This window comes from Euleptes europaea, chromosome 18 (genome assembly GCF_029931775.1).
Source record: "Euleptes europaea isolate rEulEur1 chromosome 18, rEulEur1.hap1, whole genome shotgun sequence".
In the NCBI taxonomy this organism is placed as follows: Eukaryota; Metazoa; Chordata; class Lepidosauria; order Squamata; family Sphaerodactylidae; genus Euleptes; species Euleptes europaea.
Window position 1 is genome coordinate 33563493 of NC_079329.1, and position 19580 is coordinate 33583072.

Below are 19580 nucleotides of genomic sequence, written 5' to 3' on the forward strand. Positions count from 1 at the left end.
TGCAAAGGGACCCTGGGTTACGGTCGTCCAGGTCCCTCTTCGCCATCTGCGGGAGGTTTTGGGGGCGGGGTTTGGGGAGAGGAGGGGCTTCAATTACATAGAGTCCATTTCCTCCAGGTGAACTGATCTCTATAGGCTGGAGATCAGTTGTAATAGCAGATCTCCAGCTAGTACCTGGAGGTTGGCTACCCTAGACCCTGGACTTCCTTGGCGGCCTCCCATCCACTTCCGAGATCGGGCTCGCCTGGGCCATCCAGGTCAGGGCAGAAAAACAGAAGTGGTTTGCCATTGCCTGCCTGCATAGAGACCCCTGGACTTCCTTGGTGGCCTCCCATCCAAATGCTAACTAGAGCCACCCCTGCTTAACTTCCGAGAACTGACGAAATCAGGCTAGCCTGGGCCATCCAGATCAGGGCAGACAAACAGAGGTAGTTTGCTATTGCTTGTCTGCAAAGAGACCCTGGACTTCCTTGGTGGTCTCCCATCAGGGCCGACCCTGCTTAGTTTCCCCAGATCTGACAATATCAGGCTAGCCTGGGCAATCCAGGAAAGACATAACAGCATGTCTTTTGTATTCAATACTAAAAATATTAGGGTAGGGAGAGAGTTGGCTTGTAAATTCAAGTGAGGGTGGGGGGGGGGGAAGTTGCCAGATCCAGGCTGGGAAACACCTGGAGATTTAGGGATGGAGCCTGGGGAGGAAAGGGACCTCAGTGGGGTACAATGCCATAGAGTCCACCCTCCAAAGCAGCCATTTTTTTTTCCAGGGGAACTATAGTCTGGAGATGAGCTGTAATTTCAGGGGATTCCCAGGTCCCACCTGGAGGCTGGCATCCCTATCCCCCCATGAGGCAGTATAAAAGTACTTCAAATGAAAAAATATTCTCCTCTTCCCACAACTGGGCTGGCAGGGCTGCTTTAACTTCCTTGAGGTTGGCGGGGCTTGACTTGGCTGTTCAAGGTATGTAGCATTTGATTCAAGCACTTGCTGTTAGCAGCAGCTGTGGCAACTGAGGCTGCTGCTAGGCAGGGGCTTCTAATCCATAAGAAAAGCCATGCTGGATCACACCAAGGCCCATCAAGTCCAGCAGTCTGTTCACACTGGACAACCAGGTGCCTCTCGGAAGCCCACAAGCAAGATGACTGCAGCAGCATCCTGCCTGTGTTCCACAGCACCTAATAGAATAGGCATGCTCCTCTGATACTGTAGAGAATAGGTATGCATCATGATTAGTATTCGTTTTGACTAGGTGTGGGGGGGAGGTAGTTGTAAATTTCCTGCATTGTGCAGAGGGTTGGATTTGATGACCCTGGTGGTCCGTTCCAGCTCTATGATTCTATGACTTTTTCACAGCAGCCACATACTGGGTTGACATTTACATTGAGCTATCCACTACCACCCCAAGTTCCCTTTCTTAGACTGTCACTGCCAGCACAGATCCCATCACCAATGAAAAAGCTATCTGGAGCCAACCCTAGGTTTCTTCAAATACAACAGAAGTAGGAAGCCAGCCCGAGAGGGGATGGGCCCCATAAATGACAAAGGGGTGAAAGGACTGTTAAAGGAAGTTTGGGCAGTTGCAGAGAAACTGAAATAATTCTTCTCATCCATTTCCACTGTGGGGCAATTGTTCATGCCAGAGCCATTGTTTTTGAGTACTGGGGAAATCAAGCCAAGTAAATGGGACAAGAGCTAAGTCGAAGGTTTTCCATTAACATAAATGCAATGTTGATCTGACAGAAATATGCAACTTTATGAAAACCTGCCTCCTTCCAGAGGACTGGTAGAGAACAAATCTAACAATTATTTTTATAACAGGATCCACGAAGATCAAATTTAACACCATTCCATGTAAATTGGTAGAAACTGTTATATTCTGTTTTGGGGATTATTAGAAAGGACTGAAAAATAAAACAGTCTCATAAGGTCCTTAACACTGATCTACAATGTATCCACATCTGGGACAGTATGTACTGTTCTGGTCACTGCATCACCAAAAAGGATATTTTAATGCAGGAACATTGTCTTGACCTGGATAGACCAGGCTAGCCTGATCGCATCAGATCATGGAAGCTTAAACAAGGTTGGTCCTGGTTAGTACTTGGATGGGAGACCACCAAGGAAGTCCAGGATCGCTATGCAGAGGCGGGCAATGACAAGCCTCCTCTGAACGCCTCTTGCCTTGAAACCCCTATGGGGGTTACCATAAGTCGGCTGCGACTTGACAGCACTTTCCACCACTGATCCAGGAACAAAGTGCAAAATGGGCAACCAAAGTGATTATGGGGTCTGAGGGCCTTTTGTATGAGAAAACTTAAAAGAATTTGGGGCTTTTTCATTTAGAGAAAAGATTACTAAGGATTGTTCATAAAATTATGCATGAGGTAGAGAAAGTGGGTATTTTTTTTCTCCTCTTTCTAGTGCAGTTAGTTTAGTTGGCTTTAAATGGGGACATTTATGGAGAAGAGGTCCATCAATGATTATTAGCCATGATGACTAAATGAAACCTCCACTTCCAGAGGCAGTCACTCTTTGAATATCAATGCTTTGGTGTCCAAGCCTTTCTTATAGGTCTTCTGGGGCCACGTGGTTAGCCACTCTGTAGATGGACCATCAGTTTGATCCAGCACAAGCACTCTTACATTCTCTCTGGCTGCAAGAAGCACACTGTGCTCACAATTCCCTGAACTGAGCAACGATGAATCGTTCTTATCACTGTAACATCAGTCTTTCCCCCTCCTTCTGTGTGCAAGCGGGCCAGTGTGTACCGACCAGTGATCAAAGATAAGAACTTATCTGCCAGTTGTATCCATCTCACAACAGCATATGTTCAGTATCTTGCTAGTGGGACCAGGATTCTGAAATCCTGAAAGCTATTATCTGGGGAGTGAAAAAGGCCTGTGTTAAAAAAGAATCAGGAGCCCCGTGGCTCAGAGTGTTAAGCTGCAGTACTGCAGTCAAAAGCTCTGCTCACGACCTGAGCTCGATCCTGACGGAAGTCGGTTTCAGGTAGAAGGCTCAAGGCTGACTCAGCCTTCCCTCCTTCCGAGGTCAGTCAAATGAGTACCCAGCTTGCTGGGGGTAAAGGGAAGATGACTGTGGAAGGCACTGGCAAACCACCCCGCAAACAAAGTCTGCCTTGGAAACATCAGGATGTGACATCACCCCATGGGTCAAGAATGACCCGGTGCTTGCACAGGGGACCTTTACCTTCTTAACAAAGAATCCTCAAACAAATCTATGAACTCCTAAATTGAAAATGGTGTGCTGCATTCTGAGGCTAATTCATGCACGCAATATCCTCCGCTCTTGCATTCAGTATGGACGCAATTGTTCTGCTCACACCCACAATGTAACAAATCTGCCAAAAAGTAGACCTGCACCTATGTATGTGTGCATCTGTATGTATATCATTGAGATCTCAAAAGCCACAAGGGCAACAGCAAGCTAGACTGTGGCCTGTGTGGATCAGTCTTTTGCTACTGGGAAACATGTGTTCTGGAACTTAAATTTAGTCCTTAACACTATGTTTAGTCCTTAACCCTTGTTGACTTAAGCGGCAAAACTATATATTTTCCATCATTAAATGAAAGGTAGGATTCTATGGATGCATTGACAGGTGACTCTGGGACCCCAAGGAAGGAACAAGAGGGAGTTCATTGCTCCTTTGATATAAATCAAGGAATGTAACCAATTTTGGAGATTCGTTTTATCCACTAGCTGGCTGGCAAGTAAGTGTGATCTTAATCGATCTGGCTGGTCAGTAGGAAAAAGAAGAGGACATATTAAAATATATCAAGAAGAATCTTTAATGGTTCCTTTCATCTGATTGCTTAGACCAACTGGAGAGTCCAGGGACATCTTACCTGCAGTGACAGAATTTCCTACATTCTTGGAATCTACTTAGGACCTATCCAAAAAGCAAAATGGTCATTTTTTTTTTGAAAGGCCTGCAAGGCACCCAGAGTGGCTCATGGAGAAAGTATTATTAGAGAGACCTGGCTGACCCCAGCACAGAGACTCCTACAAGCCAAGAGCTTCCAAAGTGCCTCATCCTGGAATGTCCTCGCTCAGCTCTTCTGGGGCTTCCTCCTTCTCTGCTTCTTCTGCTCTTTCAGGCTGTCCCCCCAGGTTCTCCTGCCCAGCTTCTCTCTCCCCATCTTCCACCGGCCCCTCCTTAGACCCGTCTAGCTCTGCTCCCTCGGCACCTGCTACCTCGTTTTCTCCCTTGGCATCTGTCTTCTCAGCTGCTTCCTCTTCTTGTTTTTCTGCCGTAGCCTCTCGCTCTTGGTCACTTTCTTTTCCTGAAGCGCCCTGGTCAAAGTTTTCCTCGCTTTCCTCCTCCTCCTCCTCCTCCTCCTCTTCATCTTCTAACTCTGGGAAAGAAAGGGAGGTTCAGAAGAGACCCTCTTTAAAGCCTCATCTTTATTCCTGGACCCACCAAGGCTGAGAGAGAAAGTGGCTTGCCCACGGCTAAAACTCAACAAGTCTGTCACTATGGGCAGACTCAGTGGAGGGGGTTGATTTCCCATTAGAGGCTCTGCAGAAGGGACTGCGTAAGGTCCTTTATGCATGGGTACCTTCACTCACGTTCACCCCGCAGTCTGTCTCGGTTGTTCCTTGGAGTCATGCATGAGTTTTCCGTCCTTTAGAGAAGACCTCACAGCCAGCCCTCACAAATCGTGGACCTTCCCTTTCCTCTCCCCTGAGCTCAACCCGGGTGAAATCCCCCTGCATAAGGCAAAGCACGGGACACCCAAGCTTGGGTTCTATCACAGAAAGCATGTAGCCAATTACAAAGCAGCATGTAAAGAGGCAGGGATACAAATGCTTCCTTGGAGCTCTTTCAGAGCAGAAGAAAGGCTTTTTTAAAAACGAGGCTTAGATTTCTCTCCCCCCTGCTTTCAGATTGTTCCGGTTTTTGTTCTTAAAATATTTTTTTATTATCTCTCACAGTAAGTTCTATGAAATAAGAAGAAGAGTTGGTTTTTATATGCCGACTTTCTCTACCACTTAAAGGAGAATCAAACTGGCTTACAATCACCTTCCCCTCCCCACAACAGACACCCTGTGAGGTGGGTGGGACTGAGAAAGTGTGACTAGCCCAAGGTCACCCAGCTGGCTTCATGTGTAGGAGTGGGGAAATAAATCCAGTTCACCAGATTAGTCACCGCCACTCATGTGGAGGAGTGGGGAATCAAACCTGGTTCTCCAGATCAGACTCCACCGCTCCAAACCACGGCTCTTAACCACAATATCATGCTGGCTCCCAATTACAAAGCAGCATTTAAAGGGGCAGGGACCTGATTTGAACTTGGAGACTGCTGGTGCATAGATTCCCAACAGGTAGGTGTGGGTTCAGCAAGCAACAAACCTCAGGTAAAGTTTCCATGCATAAATGACCTAAGACTTTTGTGCCCTCTACAGAAGTGTGCCTTGAAGCCATCTGCTCTGTCCTACGTAATACAAGTGCCCTCTGAAAGAGCTCAGGGGTGAGGAAAGGTGAGGAGGCAGCATTGTAACCTTTGGGTTTTTGACTCTAAAATAAAGATTCGGCATGAGACATTCAAGGCACTAAAACCTACATCAAACACCTCCAAAGGGATTTCAAGCTTCTATTCTGAAGCTACATAACTCATAAAACTGGCAGAAGTGTCCCTCAGATAGGGTCACGAACCTCCAGGTGATGGCTGGAGATCTCCTGGGATGACGACTGATCTCCAAGAACAGAGATCTTTTCAGCTGCAGAAAATGGTCGCTTTGGAAGGTGGACTCTATAGTATTGTATCCCATTGACGTCCCTCTCCCCAAACCTCACCCTCCTCAGGCTCCACCTCCAAAATCTCCAGGTATTTCCCAAACGAGCTGGCAACCCTACCCTCCGACAACGCATACAAAATAAGACCCTCAACACCATGGCCAGAAGAGACTGCTTTCCACCCTTTCTTTTTTTATTTTGTCACATCCAGCCTGATGAAGAGCTCTGCTGAGTGTGAAAGCTGGCACAACATTTTGTGTTGGTTTATAAGAGGAAAACTAGAAGAATGCTGCCACCCACAGGCAAACCTGTATACAGCACTTCAAGATATCTATATAGCGTCACATATTTTTTTAAAGTCTTTGCACAGAGAGAGCCTTGCCAGTGGCCTCCCAGGAAATGGGCTTTTATCACGGGAAAATTAAGATGCATTTCCTGATTGTGTAGAGCAGTCGTTTTCCTGCCCCATTAGTGGCTGCAGCCAATCCCACTGGTGGGTCATCTAATGGATAGCAAGGAGACAGGCCTTTGCAAATTGCAAGAAACTACATCAAGGGTTGCCAGCTCCAGGTTAGGAAATACCCGGAGATTTGGTGGGGTGGAGCATGAGTAGGGCGGGGTTTGGAGAGGGGAGAGACTTCAGTGGGGCATAATGCCATAGAGTCCACCTTCCAAAGTGTCCATTTTTTTGCCAGTGAACTGATCTCTGTTGCCTGCAGATCAGTTGTAATAGTGGGAGATCTCCAGCCACCACCATACAGCCGGGCTGCTCACACTGCGGACCACTGCCTGCCAAATGGCTCCGACACACTGGTGTGGCTTCTACGTTCCCTTGGGATGCTCTGTCATCTGCAGTGACTTAAGGAAATGTTTTGAAAGCAGGGCAGGAACACATGAAACTGCCTTATACAGAATCAGACCCTTGGTCCATCAAAGTCAGTATTATCTACTCTGACCGGCAGAGGCTATCCAGGGTCTCAGGCAGAGGTCTTTCACATCACCTACTTGCCTGGTCCCTTTAACTGGAAATGCCGGGGATTGAACCTGGGGCCTTCTGCATGCCAAGCAAAGGCTCTACCACTGAGCCACAGCCCCTGAGCTGGAACCCTGGCAAGAGATAGACAAGGGATGAGAAGGCCTGGGGAGTGAGTTAGCGGCCCTCTTGTTGCTAGGCAGGATGTGTTCCCTCGCCAGCCCCATTAAAAATTCGCAAGGAGGAATTGATAGCCCTCCATGGTCACTTATGGGGTCAACAGATAGGACAGGAGGGCAGGGCTCCTGCAGCATTCAAAGGCGTGGGGGAAGAGGGAATTCCAGCTTTTCTCACTCTTGAGAAATTAACTGCACCTGATGGAATTCCCTCTTGGATACAAATCAAAAGTACAAAAGCCTTGCTTTCCTTTGCATTTGGTCACCCTGGCTGGTTACTCCCCCACCTCCCAGCACCTGGTAAGCAGAGACAGACTGCCCCTAAATATGGAAATTCCATTATTAAATATTAAGGCTATTAGCCACTGCTAGCTATAATCCTTTCAAAGTAATCTGTGCTGGAATACTGTGTTGCCCCCCCTGCTGAAGGATCTGCACTGGGTACCCATCTGTTTCCAGGCACAATTCAAAGTGCTGGTTCTTACCTTTTAAGCCCTAAATGGCTTGAGACCACCAGAGGGACTGTCTCTTTCCATACTCTCCAGCCGGCCAGTTAAAATCCGCCTGCCAAGCCCTGTTGTCTGGGCCCTTATCTTCAGAGGGAGGCGAGGGGCAAGTGGAAACAAGGGCATTTTCTGTGGTGCCAGCTTGCCTTTGGAAACCCCCACCCCTTGGAGCTTGCTTACTATCCACCACACACTTTTAGAGACTGACAGTTTTTTACACCCAGGCCTTTAACCAAGGGCTTTAAACTTTTTAATTCTGTTAGGGTCTGTTTTATGGATATCTTTATGTCCTGGGCTTGTTTTAAATTGCTTGTTTTGTTGTTTATGTTGATAATTCATTATAACATTAGGGTATTTTTACTTGGAAGCAGGACTCCAGAGGCTGCATAAAACATTCCCTAAACAAATATTCCAAAAACCATCAACTTAGCAGCCATCGCCAGATTTTTATAGCAATAAATTCCATACATTAGTGGCAGAACACAGAAAAAACATCTTTCCTTTCGTTTTTCTTCAAACCAATCGTCAAGTGGATTTGGACAACTCAGAATTGGGAGTCAATCATCTTGCTTTCTGCACTCCCTCAATATATATCTTTGCATTTTTTAAAAGTTACATACAAAGCTACAGTTTCTTCAAATGAGCTCGAAGGTACAGCAGTCTAGGTTTTCAACTACGAAAACACAGCATGAGGATCTACCCACCCTAACGGGAAATCCTGCAAGGGGCCCCATAGAGAAAAAGAGGACTTCCAAAGGGACAGTGGCTACAGGGACAGAAATAATCTTTTCAACTTTTGGCACACAGCTGCGGGCTTTTCATCCTGAAAACTTTGTAGGATGGCCTTGGATTATTTCACATCTTTCCAGTGAACCTATAAAATTGGCTTTTAGTGAAGCAGTTCCTTTGGACAAGCTCCACAAAGGGCTAAGGAAGAACAGGAAGGGGCTCCCAATTCCATCAACCCCCCCACTCCATATTCTTAAGCCTATCTGAACATCGTTCACCCCACACACCAGATCTGCTGCTCAAGGAAGACCCAATTGCACATCTTTTCAGTAAGTGGGTGCTGGAGCTAGCTAACCTCCCCCGCTCATCACCCACTTAGCAAGGCTGCTTGCTTGTCCCCCTGCAGAGAAAGGCGGGCCTTAGGACCTTCTGGACACCACTTGGGGGCATCAACCAACCTCTCAGATCGCGCAGCCTCTCAAGACGCTGTTCTTCCTTCAGCTCCTTGATGAACCCTTTGTTGGCTTCGTCCAGGGCCTGCAAACAGGAAGAAGGGCCCTAAGTGGGAAGCCTCAGGCAGGCCTTGCTAGCAGGGGCAGACCAGGATGTTAAGACAGGCCTGGAAGAAGCTGAGCCCCACCTGTTAAAAAACTTCCATTTGCAGTGCAGTTTGCACAGGGTGATACTGTCGTGTAAGCTCTTAAGAGAGGCATAACCTCCAAATCGCAAGATGTCATAGTTCCACTGTATACAGTATTGGTCAGGACACACCTGGAGTACTGTGTGCAGTTCTGGAGGCACCAGTTCAAAATGGATGTGGACAGAATCTAGTGGGTGCAGGGGAGAGCAACAAGGATGATCAGGGGCCTGGAGACCAAGCCCTACGAGGAAAAGCTGAGGGAGTCTGGAAAAGAGGAGGTTGGAAGGGGGCATGATTGCTCTCTTTAAGTATTTAGGACTGTCACTTAGAGGAGGACAGGGAGCTGTTCCTGTTGGCAGCAGAGGATAGGACTCGCAAGAATGGGTTTAAATTGCAGGAGGAAGGGTACCAGCTGGATATTAGGGGAAAAAACTTACAGTAAGAGTTGTTTGATAGTGGAATCAGCTACCTGGGGAGGTGGTGAGCTCCCCCTCACTGGCAGTCTTTAAGCAGAGGCTAGACAAGCACTTGCCAGGGATGCGCTATGCTGATCCTGCATTGAGTGGGGGGTTGGACTAGAAGACCTGTATGGCCCCTTGCAACTCCATGATTCTATGACTACCTGGTGTGTATGTCTGTGTGTGGGGGGTGGGAAACACTTCTTGTTTGTTCTGAAAGAAGAAGAGTTGGTTTTTATATGCCAACTTTTTCTACCACTTGAGACTCAAACCAGCTTACAATCACCTTCCCTTCCCCTCCCCACAACAGACACCCTATGAGGTCAGTGGGGCTGAGAGTGACTAGCCCAAGGTCACCCAGCTGGCTTCGTGTGCAGGAGTGGGGAAAGAAATCCAGTTCACCAGATTAGCCTCCGCCGCTCATGTGGAGGAGTGGGGAATCGAACCCGGTCTCCAGATCAGACTCCACTGCTCCAAACCACCGCTCTTAACCACTATATCACACTGGCTGAAAAGGGGGCAGCACAGCAGAGGGCAAAGTTTGGTGGAGCAAACCTGGCAGCCTGAGACTTTTCAGCAGGCGACAGAAGCAGCGGAAGGGCCACATCGTTTTCTGGCGGGCTGAGGAGAAGGATGTGGCCAAGTGATGGGGACTACTGACAGAAGGGTGGCATGGCAGCGGTGGCAGCAGCTGCTGCCTGGATGGCTGAAGGGAGAATCAATAAACTGAAACCAGGGAGGACTGGCTGGGTCTCTTATTTAATCACAGCACTTGAAGAAGGGTTTCATACCCTGCTTTTCTCTACCTTTAAGGAGTCTCAAAGCAGCTTACAATCACCTTCTCTTCCCCTCCTCAGAACAACACCTTGTGAGGTAGGTGGGGCTAAGAGAGTTCTGAGAGAGCTGTGACTAGCCCAAGGTCACCCAGCAGGCTTCATGGGGAGGAGTTGGGGAAATCAACCCAGTTGTCCAGATTACAATTCGCCATCCATAACCACTGCACCACACTGGCTCTCTCAGCAAGAGGCAGCAGAGGACTGTGGGGCCCCTTAGGAGCCGAAAGACCCAGTGCAAATGCAGTGGCTGGAATGTAAGAACGCTCTGACTGGATTGAACCAGTTCCATCTAGTCCAGCATCCTGTTTCCACTGCTATGGGGAGGGCCACAAACAAGGCATGATGGCTTGAAAAAACACCCTCCCCCATCGTTTGTCCCACCACCCACCTCTTTGGGTGCTGTTTGACCTTCATTCTGAGTGGCCCGAACCCACAGCAGATGGGGCAATTCCGACCCAACGCCTCAGCCAGCCCACAGGAGCTGCAACCCCCGCTTTGAAGAGCTTTGATGGCTACCCAAAGGCAGTAACGGTTTTGCTCCTCCCTACGGTGCCTTTGCTCTCCTGCCACATCGCCCTCCCCTTCCCCTTCCAGATTCCAGCCGATTGCTTACAATGATGATCGCTTGCTGAGCCGCGTCATTGTGGATGCGCTTCGCCTTCTCCAGCGCCTTCTCGAAGTGCGTGACCGCCGAATGGAAATCCTCCATTTTCACTGAGAGTCAATCGTCAGTTTAAAATAAAGTTTACAAAAAAAACAACACTTTATAACTCCAAATACAGCTGTCAGCGAAAAACCTCCTTCCATATGATCGTGTGTGTGTGTGTGTGTGTGTGTGTGTGTAAAGTGCTGTCAAGTCACAGCTGACTTATGGCGGCCCCATAGGGTTGTCAAGGCAAGAGAGGTTCAGAGGTGGTTTGCTGTTGCCTGCTTCTGTGTGGGCTGAGAGTTCGAAGAGAACTGTGACTAGCCCAAGGTCACCCAGCAGGCTTCATGTGGAGGAGTGGGGAATCAAACCCGGTTCTCCAGATTAGAGTCCTGCCACTCTTAACCACTACACCATGCAGGCTCATATGATCACTTGCTGGACTAGGGGTGTGGAGGGGGGAGGTAGTTGTGAATTTCCTGCATTGTGCAGGGGGTTGGACTTGATGGCCCTGGTGGTCCTTCCAACTCTATGATTCTATTCTATGTTATTTGAGCTCCCTGCAGCAACCAGCGGCAAAGAAGAGGGCCACATATCCTTTTCAGCTATGTGGGGGGGAGGGGGGAAGAGCATCATCATCTTTATTGTTACAGTCAAAGAACAGCATACATACAAGTTACAACCAGTAGTTGTAGAGAAACAAGAAAAAAAAGAAACTATAAAGTCAGAAACTAAAAACCCTGACTGAACATATGAGCTAATGATAGTTCTATAGCTACCATGAGTAAATTATGTGCACCTCAGCTACAATATAAGTCAGTACTGTGTATATAAGGCCATTAATCCACCTTCTTACTTGTGAGTGCATTGTGAGTGCATTTCTCTTAACAGCTAGAAAGCAGAATTTTGCCATTGCATGGGGTATGGCAGCCTCCTTATCCTCAAGCAATAGTTTGACCAAGGCTAACTCCGTACATCCCAAAAAAGCTTTTACCTTCACAGTTTAGGGCTTCCTTATGCCTTTTTCAGGGATGGCTCTCAATCAACAAGCTGCTAAGCCATGTCCTTCCCTCTCTCAAAGAAATCTGCAGGTGCGTCTGCAATGTTTCCACCCCAGGGGGATTGCTCTATCTGCTTTGCACAATATGGTTGCAACATCTTTCCTCACAGAGGCTCCTGTGCTGAACAGACAGCAGTTCAACAGGTGCAAGCTTGCACAGCGGCTCTATAAGGGGCAACCCTACACTTGTGGGTTGTCTCCCTCCTGCAGTCATCAAGGGCCACAAGCATCCATACGTTAAAATGATGCCTCCCAACCATCACTGTTGGACAAATAGAACCTTGCTAAAAAAGATGCCCAGGGTAGTGCCGATAGCCACTTTGGGGTCAGGAAGCAATCTTCCTCCAGGCCAAATTGGCCAGGGATCCTGGAGGGTGTTTGTTTGGATTTTTTTGCCATCTTCTGGGTGTGGAGTAGGGGTCTCCTGGGGGGTGGGGGGGAGGTAGTTGTGAATTTCCTGCATTGTGCACGGGATTGGACTAGATGACCCTGGGGGTACCTTCCATCTCTATGCTTCTATGATTCTAAGAAAGCTGTCTAGGAGCAAAGCTGTTCACCTTGGGCTTGTGCCACCAAGACGCCAGCATTCAGCTGCCACTCGATGTCTCCTTCCTCCTCTGCGCAGGCCAAAGATTTCTCCCCGTAGTCCCGAGCCTCAGCTGCTTTGTTGATCTCCAGGTAGCACCTGCCAATTTCATGGAACAGCCACGTCTTCTCCAGGTTGCTCTTCACAAGTGGAATCTTCTCTTCCCACCTTTGCAATTAAAAAAACAGAACTCTTAAAAAAGGGTTTTTTTGGGAGGGGGGGTCCCCCAAACACCCTGAAGGCCAAACATCTTCTGTCTATCTCTCCTTAAGCCACCACAACACTGTATGCAGACCACTGACCCCTGTCAAGAAGAAGAAGAGTTGGTTTTTATACCCCGCTTTTCTCTACCTTAAGGAATCTCAAAGCAGCTTACAATTACCATCCCTTCCCCTCCCTACAACAGACACCTCGTGAAGGTAGGTGGGGCAAAGAGAGTTCGGAGAGAACTGTGACTGGCCCAAAGTCACCCAGCAGGCTTCATGTGGAGGAATGGGAAACTGAACCCAGTTCTCCAGAGTAGAGTCCACCACTCTTAACCAAGCATATCTGGCAGCACCGCTAGGGGGGGGAATCAGGCTGTTCTCTGACTGTGGTGGGAAACAAGTGTGATCCTGGGTGTATCACATGGAAAAATTAGACCAGTTTCCTTGTTAGGGCTTGTCCCCAGAGCACTGGGACCTGAAAATCTGTAATAATGCTAACAATTCATCACGTGAGAAGGCAAGAGTTCTCCCAAGTGACAACCCTCCAGGGCCCCTTGGCAGGAAGCCAAAACAGATAAACCAGGTTCAGTTTATCTGGGGGTTGGGAGGGTCGGGGTTGGAAAAACCCACCCTTCTCTAAATCTTCCTTCAAGGATTTTCTAAGCCCTCGGGGGGGCCGGGCAGGCTAAACCCTCCCGTTACAAACACACACCTTTTCCCTTAAATGACTCTCACCTAGAGTATGCTCTGGCTCTTTCGGGGTGTTTTTCTTTTGGTTAATTTACAGAGTTACATTTTTCTCAGGAGTCTCTGTCAAGCCCGCTATTTTGTTTGTGGCGGGCCTGGTTTTGTTATTTCACCGACAGGCACCAGGGCCAGCCAGTTTACTAGCGGATGCAGCGACACCACTTAAGAAAAGACAAAAGGGTCGGCTGCAGACTATCCTCACTGCAGAAAGCAAGAGGGCCTTTGCTGGGGAGGGATGTTCCCTGTAGCCAAAGCTTCCACATACGTGTCGATTGCTTCCTGGAAACTGCCCATGCGGGCGTACACTCTGCCGATATTGTCCAGGGCCCTGGAGATGGCATCAGTCAGGTCGCTACAACAGAAACAAAAGCCAGATGTTTAGAAGTTGGATTATCAGATTCAAAATACCCTGGGAGGCCTTTCCCGTACCCACCCTCCATCATAAGAACATAACAAAAGCCCTGCTGGATCAGACCAAGGCCCATCAAGTCCAGCAATCTGTTCACACAGTGGCCAACCAGGTGCCTCTAGGAAGCCCACAAACAAGACCACTGCAGAAGCATTATCCTGCCTGTGTTCCACGGCACTTAATATAATAGGCATGCTCCTCTGATACTCAAGAGAATAGGTATCCCTCATGACTAGTATCCATTTTGACTAGTAGCCATGGATAGCCCTCTCCTCCATGAACATGTCCAATCCCCTCTTAAAGACTTCCAAGCTGGCAGCCATTACCACATCCTGGGGCAGGGAGTTCCTTCCTCAACTTCTGCACATCACCCGCACTGCCTGACTGATTTCTATAATGCTGTCAAAATGTTGGGTGCTTTACTGAGTCAAGACAACAGGTGTCAAGAAGTTGAGGTCCCTCAAATTCTTGGAGTGTGTTATTTCCTTGGTTCTGGCCTGGGAGGCCTATGAGTTTTGTGCAGTTAGGATTTTGGAGCAGTAAAATAGTTACACTTTGAAACTGCTTCTGTGGAGGGAGTGAGGTGGGCCCCAGCTGGTGCTTGTTAAAGCCTTCTCTCCCCTTTCTGGAATGCAAGGCCGTGCCTTGCCCTAGTAATTAATCAGTCGGCCATCATGACAATGTCCAGGTGCAGGTAGTTCTGTAAGCTTCCTCACCTGAACACATCACTTAAGGAGTCAGCATTTCTGACCAAGCGATTAATTACCAGCTAAGTGCTTTCGTTTTCTCGATTGGTTTCTATGAGCTCATCCTTTTGAGAAAACGAATATAAGGACAGACCAACCCTAAACAAACTATGCACGCTTTGGGGTACAGCAGGAGAGCTGTGCTGGCGGCATCACAACCCATTTGATTTTGGCCCTTGAGGGGGAATCTCTGGTCAAGCTGACCTGCTTGGAGAAAACTTTGGACAACCTTTTGAAACTTTTGAATGCTGGAAGCATCTTTGGAACTTGGTAACTATAAATCTAATGCAAGAAAACTTTGCCAATCCTTTTGAACCAAAAAGGCTTTTGAATGTACTAGTTAGCTATGCTAAATAGTTTGTTATTTTCTTGCTTGAAACTTCATGAACCTTTTCTTTCCTGTAAACCAGCCTGAATCTTAAAATAAATTGTTAGCCTTTAAATGGACGGTGTCTTTTGATTTTGGGATTCCAAGCCTAATTCTAAGTGCCTTGTTTGAGTGTAAAAACCACCTACTAAAAACCTAAGACATTTTTTGGAGTGTAATCTTTCCCTGGCAGGCTTCTACCTTGCAGGGTAAGCGTTACACTTAACTTTTGAAGCTTGGCAGGGGTTACTCTGGACCCTGTGCCTGGAGGCTTACTTTTGTTCCAGAGTTGGTGGCAGCTACTGATTAAACTTGGGGTGAAAGCCTGGAGTTTAATGTTTTGTCCCTTTTGGGAAACTTTTGACTAAACCAAAGCAGCTCCAGCGGGTGGAGGCTGGTTGGAGCTCTTTGACAACAGGTTCTTGCGCTAAGAAGCTTTCAGTCTAAAATTCAGCTGGGGACTCAGCAGAGCACATGTGTTGCAAGCCACCTTTAAAAAAAAACCATATTGCTTTCTGGGGCAGGAATGGGAGGGCATGGTCACTCTGAGAATCCACATGACACAACCGACAGCCCGTGACAACAGTCACAGGACTTGAACCCATTCCTAAAGAAAACATCCACTCAAGGGGTCTCGGGGGCCTTCTACCCCCTTGCCAATGGACCATCAAGGGGCAGCCAAGAAATGCCCAATATTGGAGAACAAAACCAACTCCTTGAAAATGGTATACATTTCTCATCCTTCTCTCTCCCTCCAATACCCCATTTCAACCACTGGTTTCTCTGAGCTCACAATTCGAGATTGCCCTTTTCCTGCACTGCGTAGCTGTCCTGTGCACACCCATGAGCAAAGACAGTGCTGCTTTAAACATTTTGCAGGCCAGCAGCCCAAGAGCAGATCTAGAATAAGTCTCTTGGACTACCTTGGGAGAAGCCGTATATGGCCTTTCCTCCGAGGAGGAAACATCTATGTATTTACTTCATTTCCACCCTGCCTTCTCCCCAATAGGGATCCAAAATGGCTTAACATCACTCTCCTCTCCTCCATTTTATCCTTCACAAAAATAAGCTGTGGTTTGTGTTCTGTTTTGCACAGGCTGAGAATCCCAGGATTCCAACATTCCTTAACCTGCATGACAAAGATCGAAAGCACACAACCACCGCTGCACACCAACATCACAGAACTGGGCACTATTAACAGGCATCAGAAGAAGAGAGACTTTGCTCCGTTCTTACTTTTCCCTGGCAATGTCCAGGTCCAGCCGGTGGCTCTGCAGAGCTGCCCCCATGTTCCCCATCTCGATCTGAGCATTCCCAATGCAACTGTATAGGTTTCCCAGCAGCTCGCTTCGGTTTGGGATCTCGTCGTCAGACCAGCCCTGGATCTTCTTCAGCACTTGTTCAGCCTTCTGGCAGCTTCGCTCAGGACAGCCGCTTGTCAGCACTGAGATGGGGGGGGTGAGGAAAAAGAACTGCCGTCACGCACCCACATTAGGCAGAGGTGTAATTCTCGAGTGACTCTAATGGAATGGGGTTTCCCAGATGGACACGTTTTTCCTACGCAATCCCTCATTACCCCCATTGTCAGAAGCAAAACAACCAGCACAGAGGCCAAGAGGTCTCTCTTGAAGATAGCTTGAAACAGACGCTCACTAGAACTCCATCTCGCCTCATTGTCTCTCCACCGAATTTACACTGCTGCTTTATTCCATATACTTCAATGGACAATTTGTATAGTTATTTGACTTGACTGGCTACATTCCACCATGTAGCGTTGAACACGGTATAACACTTGTTATTAGTCTTGTGAGACTTCATTATAATTTTGTTGTTTCATTCAAGTTTACTTCTTTGGGTCTTTTCTTGGCCTCTGTGCTGGTTTTTGAGTGACTACGTGTATACAGCACTGGTGATTTTTGTTGTTGCTTAGAAGCAAAACAGCAGCACGGGTCCTTGCTTGTATGTCAGGCCCTGTCTCAGGACGCCTGCTGAGCCACCAGGGGAGATCAAATGGTAGGCCTGAGTAGGCCCTTAGCTGATCCTGCAAGGTAATTCCTGCCACTGTCTTCTGATCTGCCCTGCAGCTGGATAGGCAGAGTCCCCAACGGTCGTCTAGCAACAGCTCTCCAGGGTGTCAGTCACAGTTCTTTTCCAGCCTTGACACCCAAGATCCTTTGACCTGGAAGGGCCATGGATGGAACCTGAGACCTTCTGTGTGCAAGGCAGGGGCTTCACCACAAAAGGAGAACGTTGCTTTTGGCCATCATCAGTGGGCATACGATTTGTCATCCCCCTTCACTCCCTCTCAGAAACACAGAGCACATCAGAACAACTTTTCAGCCTTGCAACAACCCTGCAAAGTCAGGATTCAGATCATCTTTTTGCCAGCCTCCCAGTGCTATAGTTTTTGGCCTTCCAAAGGATCGCCTTTTGCCCCAAGCACCTCTTGGTGTTATTATTTTAGCCCACCCTTCCTCCAAGTTAGGGTACACCATTTTCCTCTCCAGTCACCCTTTTATCCTCACAAAACCCCTGTGAAGTAGCTTAGATAAGAGAGTGTCTGGCCCAAGGATGTGGGGCGGAGCCAGGATTTCATCGTGGCTTCCCCTGGTCAAAATCTGATGCATTCTCTTCTGCATCAGAATGGCTGCGTGCTCATGTTATGAAGTCAGGTACCTCTTTGTCTGATACAATGGACAACTCTAGAGCCCTGGAGCTCTTTGAACAGACAGGCTCGGTTCCCCACAAAGCAATACACCCAACTCCCCATAAAATATTCATTTCTTGTACAGGGAGGGGTCCTACTGCCTCCTTGCAAAATTGTTCATCCTCCCTCCCCTTCTCAAAATGCATCTGCCTAGCAGTTCAGAGGCTCAGGTCAGATTCTGTGATTTCAAGGCCTGCCGCAAAACACCAGCCCCCTCCCACCAATTAGCAGGCACAGGAGGAAGCAATCCCAGTGAATGCAGGCTATCAAAAAACTCCGGGGGTAGCTTCTAAAAGAGACTTTGGAGCTGGCCAGTGAAAGTTCCTAGCTAAAAGCAAGTCCCAAAGCGGGCTCTCTTTTTTTGAACTATGAAAATGATCTGGTGTCAGATAGGGCTTCTGACAGCTCCGTCCTCAAACAAGATGGTTTCCCCGCAAACAAAATGGAGTTCTCCGTGCACTCCTTCCCCCCCCCCCGCCCCCGTTTTGCACACGAGCTCCGCCCAGAGATTTACAATTGTATTGGGACCCGCCCGTGTAAATCTTCGATCTGATATCGGGTCCCGCACACAAAGCCGAGAGCTCGGCCATCTCCTCCACTGATTGTTCATAATTGTTTCTGTTTCAGTTTTACTTAAGTCGTTACCAGCAGGAAACGACTACATTGTCTCTTTGTTCCTGTAACCCTATTGTATCAGCCCTATAAATGTATCCACACTCCCCCTGTCATGTATTTCAGCCTTGCGTGTCTCTTACTGAAATCACTGACTTTCTGAAATAAATCTTTGAATCGCTGCTCTGCCTGGATTGAAGGTCTATTGCCTGAAATGCTGTGTATTTGCTGAAGCCTGACATCTGGCCACAGGGAACTAATAATTGGGGAGGGGCTGTAGCTCAGTGGTAGAGCATCAGCTTGGCATGCAGAAAGTCCCAGGTTCAATCCCTGGCATCTCCAGTTAAAGCAGTGGTTCCCAACCTTTTTTTGACCAGGGACCACTAGGACTTTTTTGTTCGGTGCAGGGACCCCAAGGTTCAAAATAAAAATTCTGAGAATTTGAAAAAAAACTTTAATCATAACTGTTAGTTAAACATTAAACTTAGAATAATATTTGAATATATATATTTTTATAATCGAGAACTTTTAATTGAAAATATTAATTTATTATGGGTTTACAACTTTGTTTCGCGGACCTTAATTTAGTTCTCGCGGACCCCTGGGGGTCCATGGACCCCCAGTTGGGAACCAGTGAGTTAAAGGGACTAGGCAAGTAGGTGATGTGAAAGACCTCAGCTTGAGACCCTGGAGAGCCGATGCTGGTCTGAGTAGACAATACTGACTTTGATGGACCAAGGGTCTGATTCAGTATAAGGCAGTTTCATGTGTTCAAGCTATGCTTCCCCTGGATGGAGACCAAGCTGAGGATCATTTCCTTTCGTTCTGCGTTCCGTTCACTCCCTGGAGAATAAAGGTGCATCTTCCAGAGCACTGCAGCTTGTGGCTGACAACTAGCTCTTTCAGCAAGAGTGGCAAATGCAGATACCACTGTCTCCAATTTTACACATTCAGGGACAGAGCCCCAAAGATGCAAGGGTCAGCCTAAGTCTTCAAGGGCTATGTAGCTTTGCTCAATGCAGGGTGGGAGTGGGCAGAGATCGCTTTCTCTTACTCAGTGTACCCTCTGCTCTGCCTACATGGCTGTTGGGAGAATAAAACAGAAGAGAGAATGACATAAGCCACTTTAGGTCCCCGTTGGGGAGAAAGGGAGGGCAACAGTGAAGGAAATTATGGTTGTTTATGCATGGGAGTTTTACCTGGGGTTTGATGCTCGCTCGACCCACACTTTTCTGTTGTGAATCCAAAAATTGCTATACACCAGCACTCACCAAGCTCAAATCAAGAAGCATTTGAGTCCCCACCCCTTGAAACTTTGCCTTGTAATTGGCTGTGGTGCTAACTGGGAGAAAAGCATCACCCCCCCCCCCCAACTCCCCTGTCAAGCGCCTTGGCTTATGAATGGAGAGTTCACCTG

The 19580-nt window shown here is 47.8% G+C and overlaps 1 protein-coding gene across 1 annotated transcript in view; it reads right to left on the reverse strand.

Moving 5' to 3' along the window:
* Positions 1-4051: 4051 nt before the first annotated feature.
* Positions 4052-19580, reverse strand: part of ODAD4 (outer dynein arm docking complex subunit 4) — a 28946-nt gene continuing 13417 nt past the window's right edge. Inside the window, exons 7-12 of the mRNA XM_056864684.1 lie at positions 16081-16288; positions 13588-13674; positions 12341-12537; positions 10691-10791; positions 8602-8680; positions 4052-4377 (exon numbers count right to left, since the gene is read on the reverse strand). Coding sequence (XP_056720662.1) covers positions 4052-4377; positions 8602-8680; positions 10691-10791; positions 12341-12537; positions 13588-13674; positions 16081-16288 — 998 coding nt within the window. The remainder of the gene's footprint in view (positions 4378-8601; positions 8681-10690; positions 10792-12340; positions 12538-13587; positions 13675-16080; positions 16289-19580) is intronic.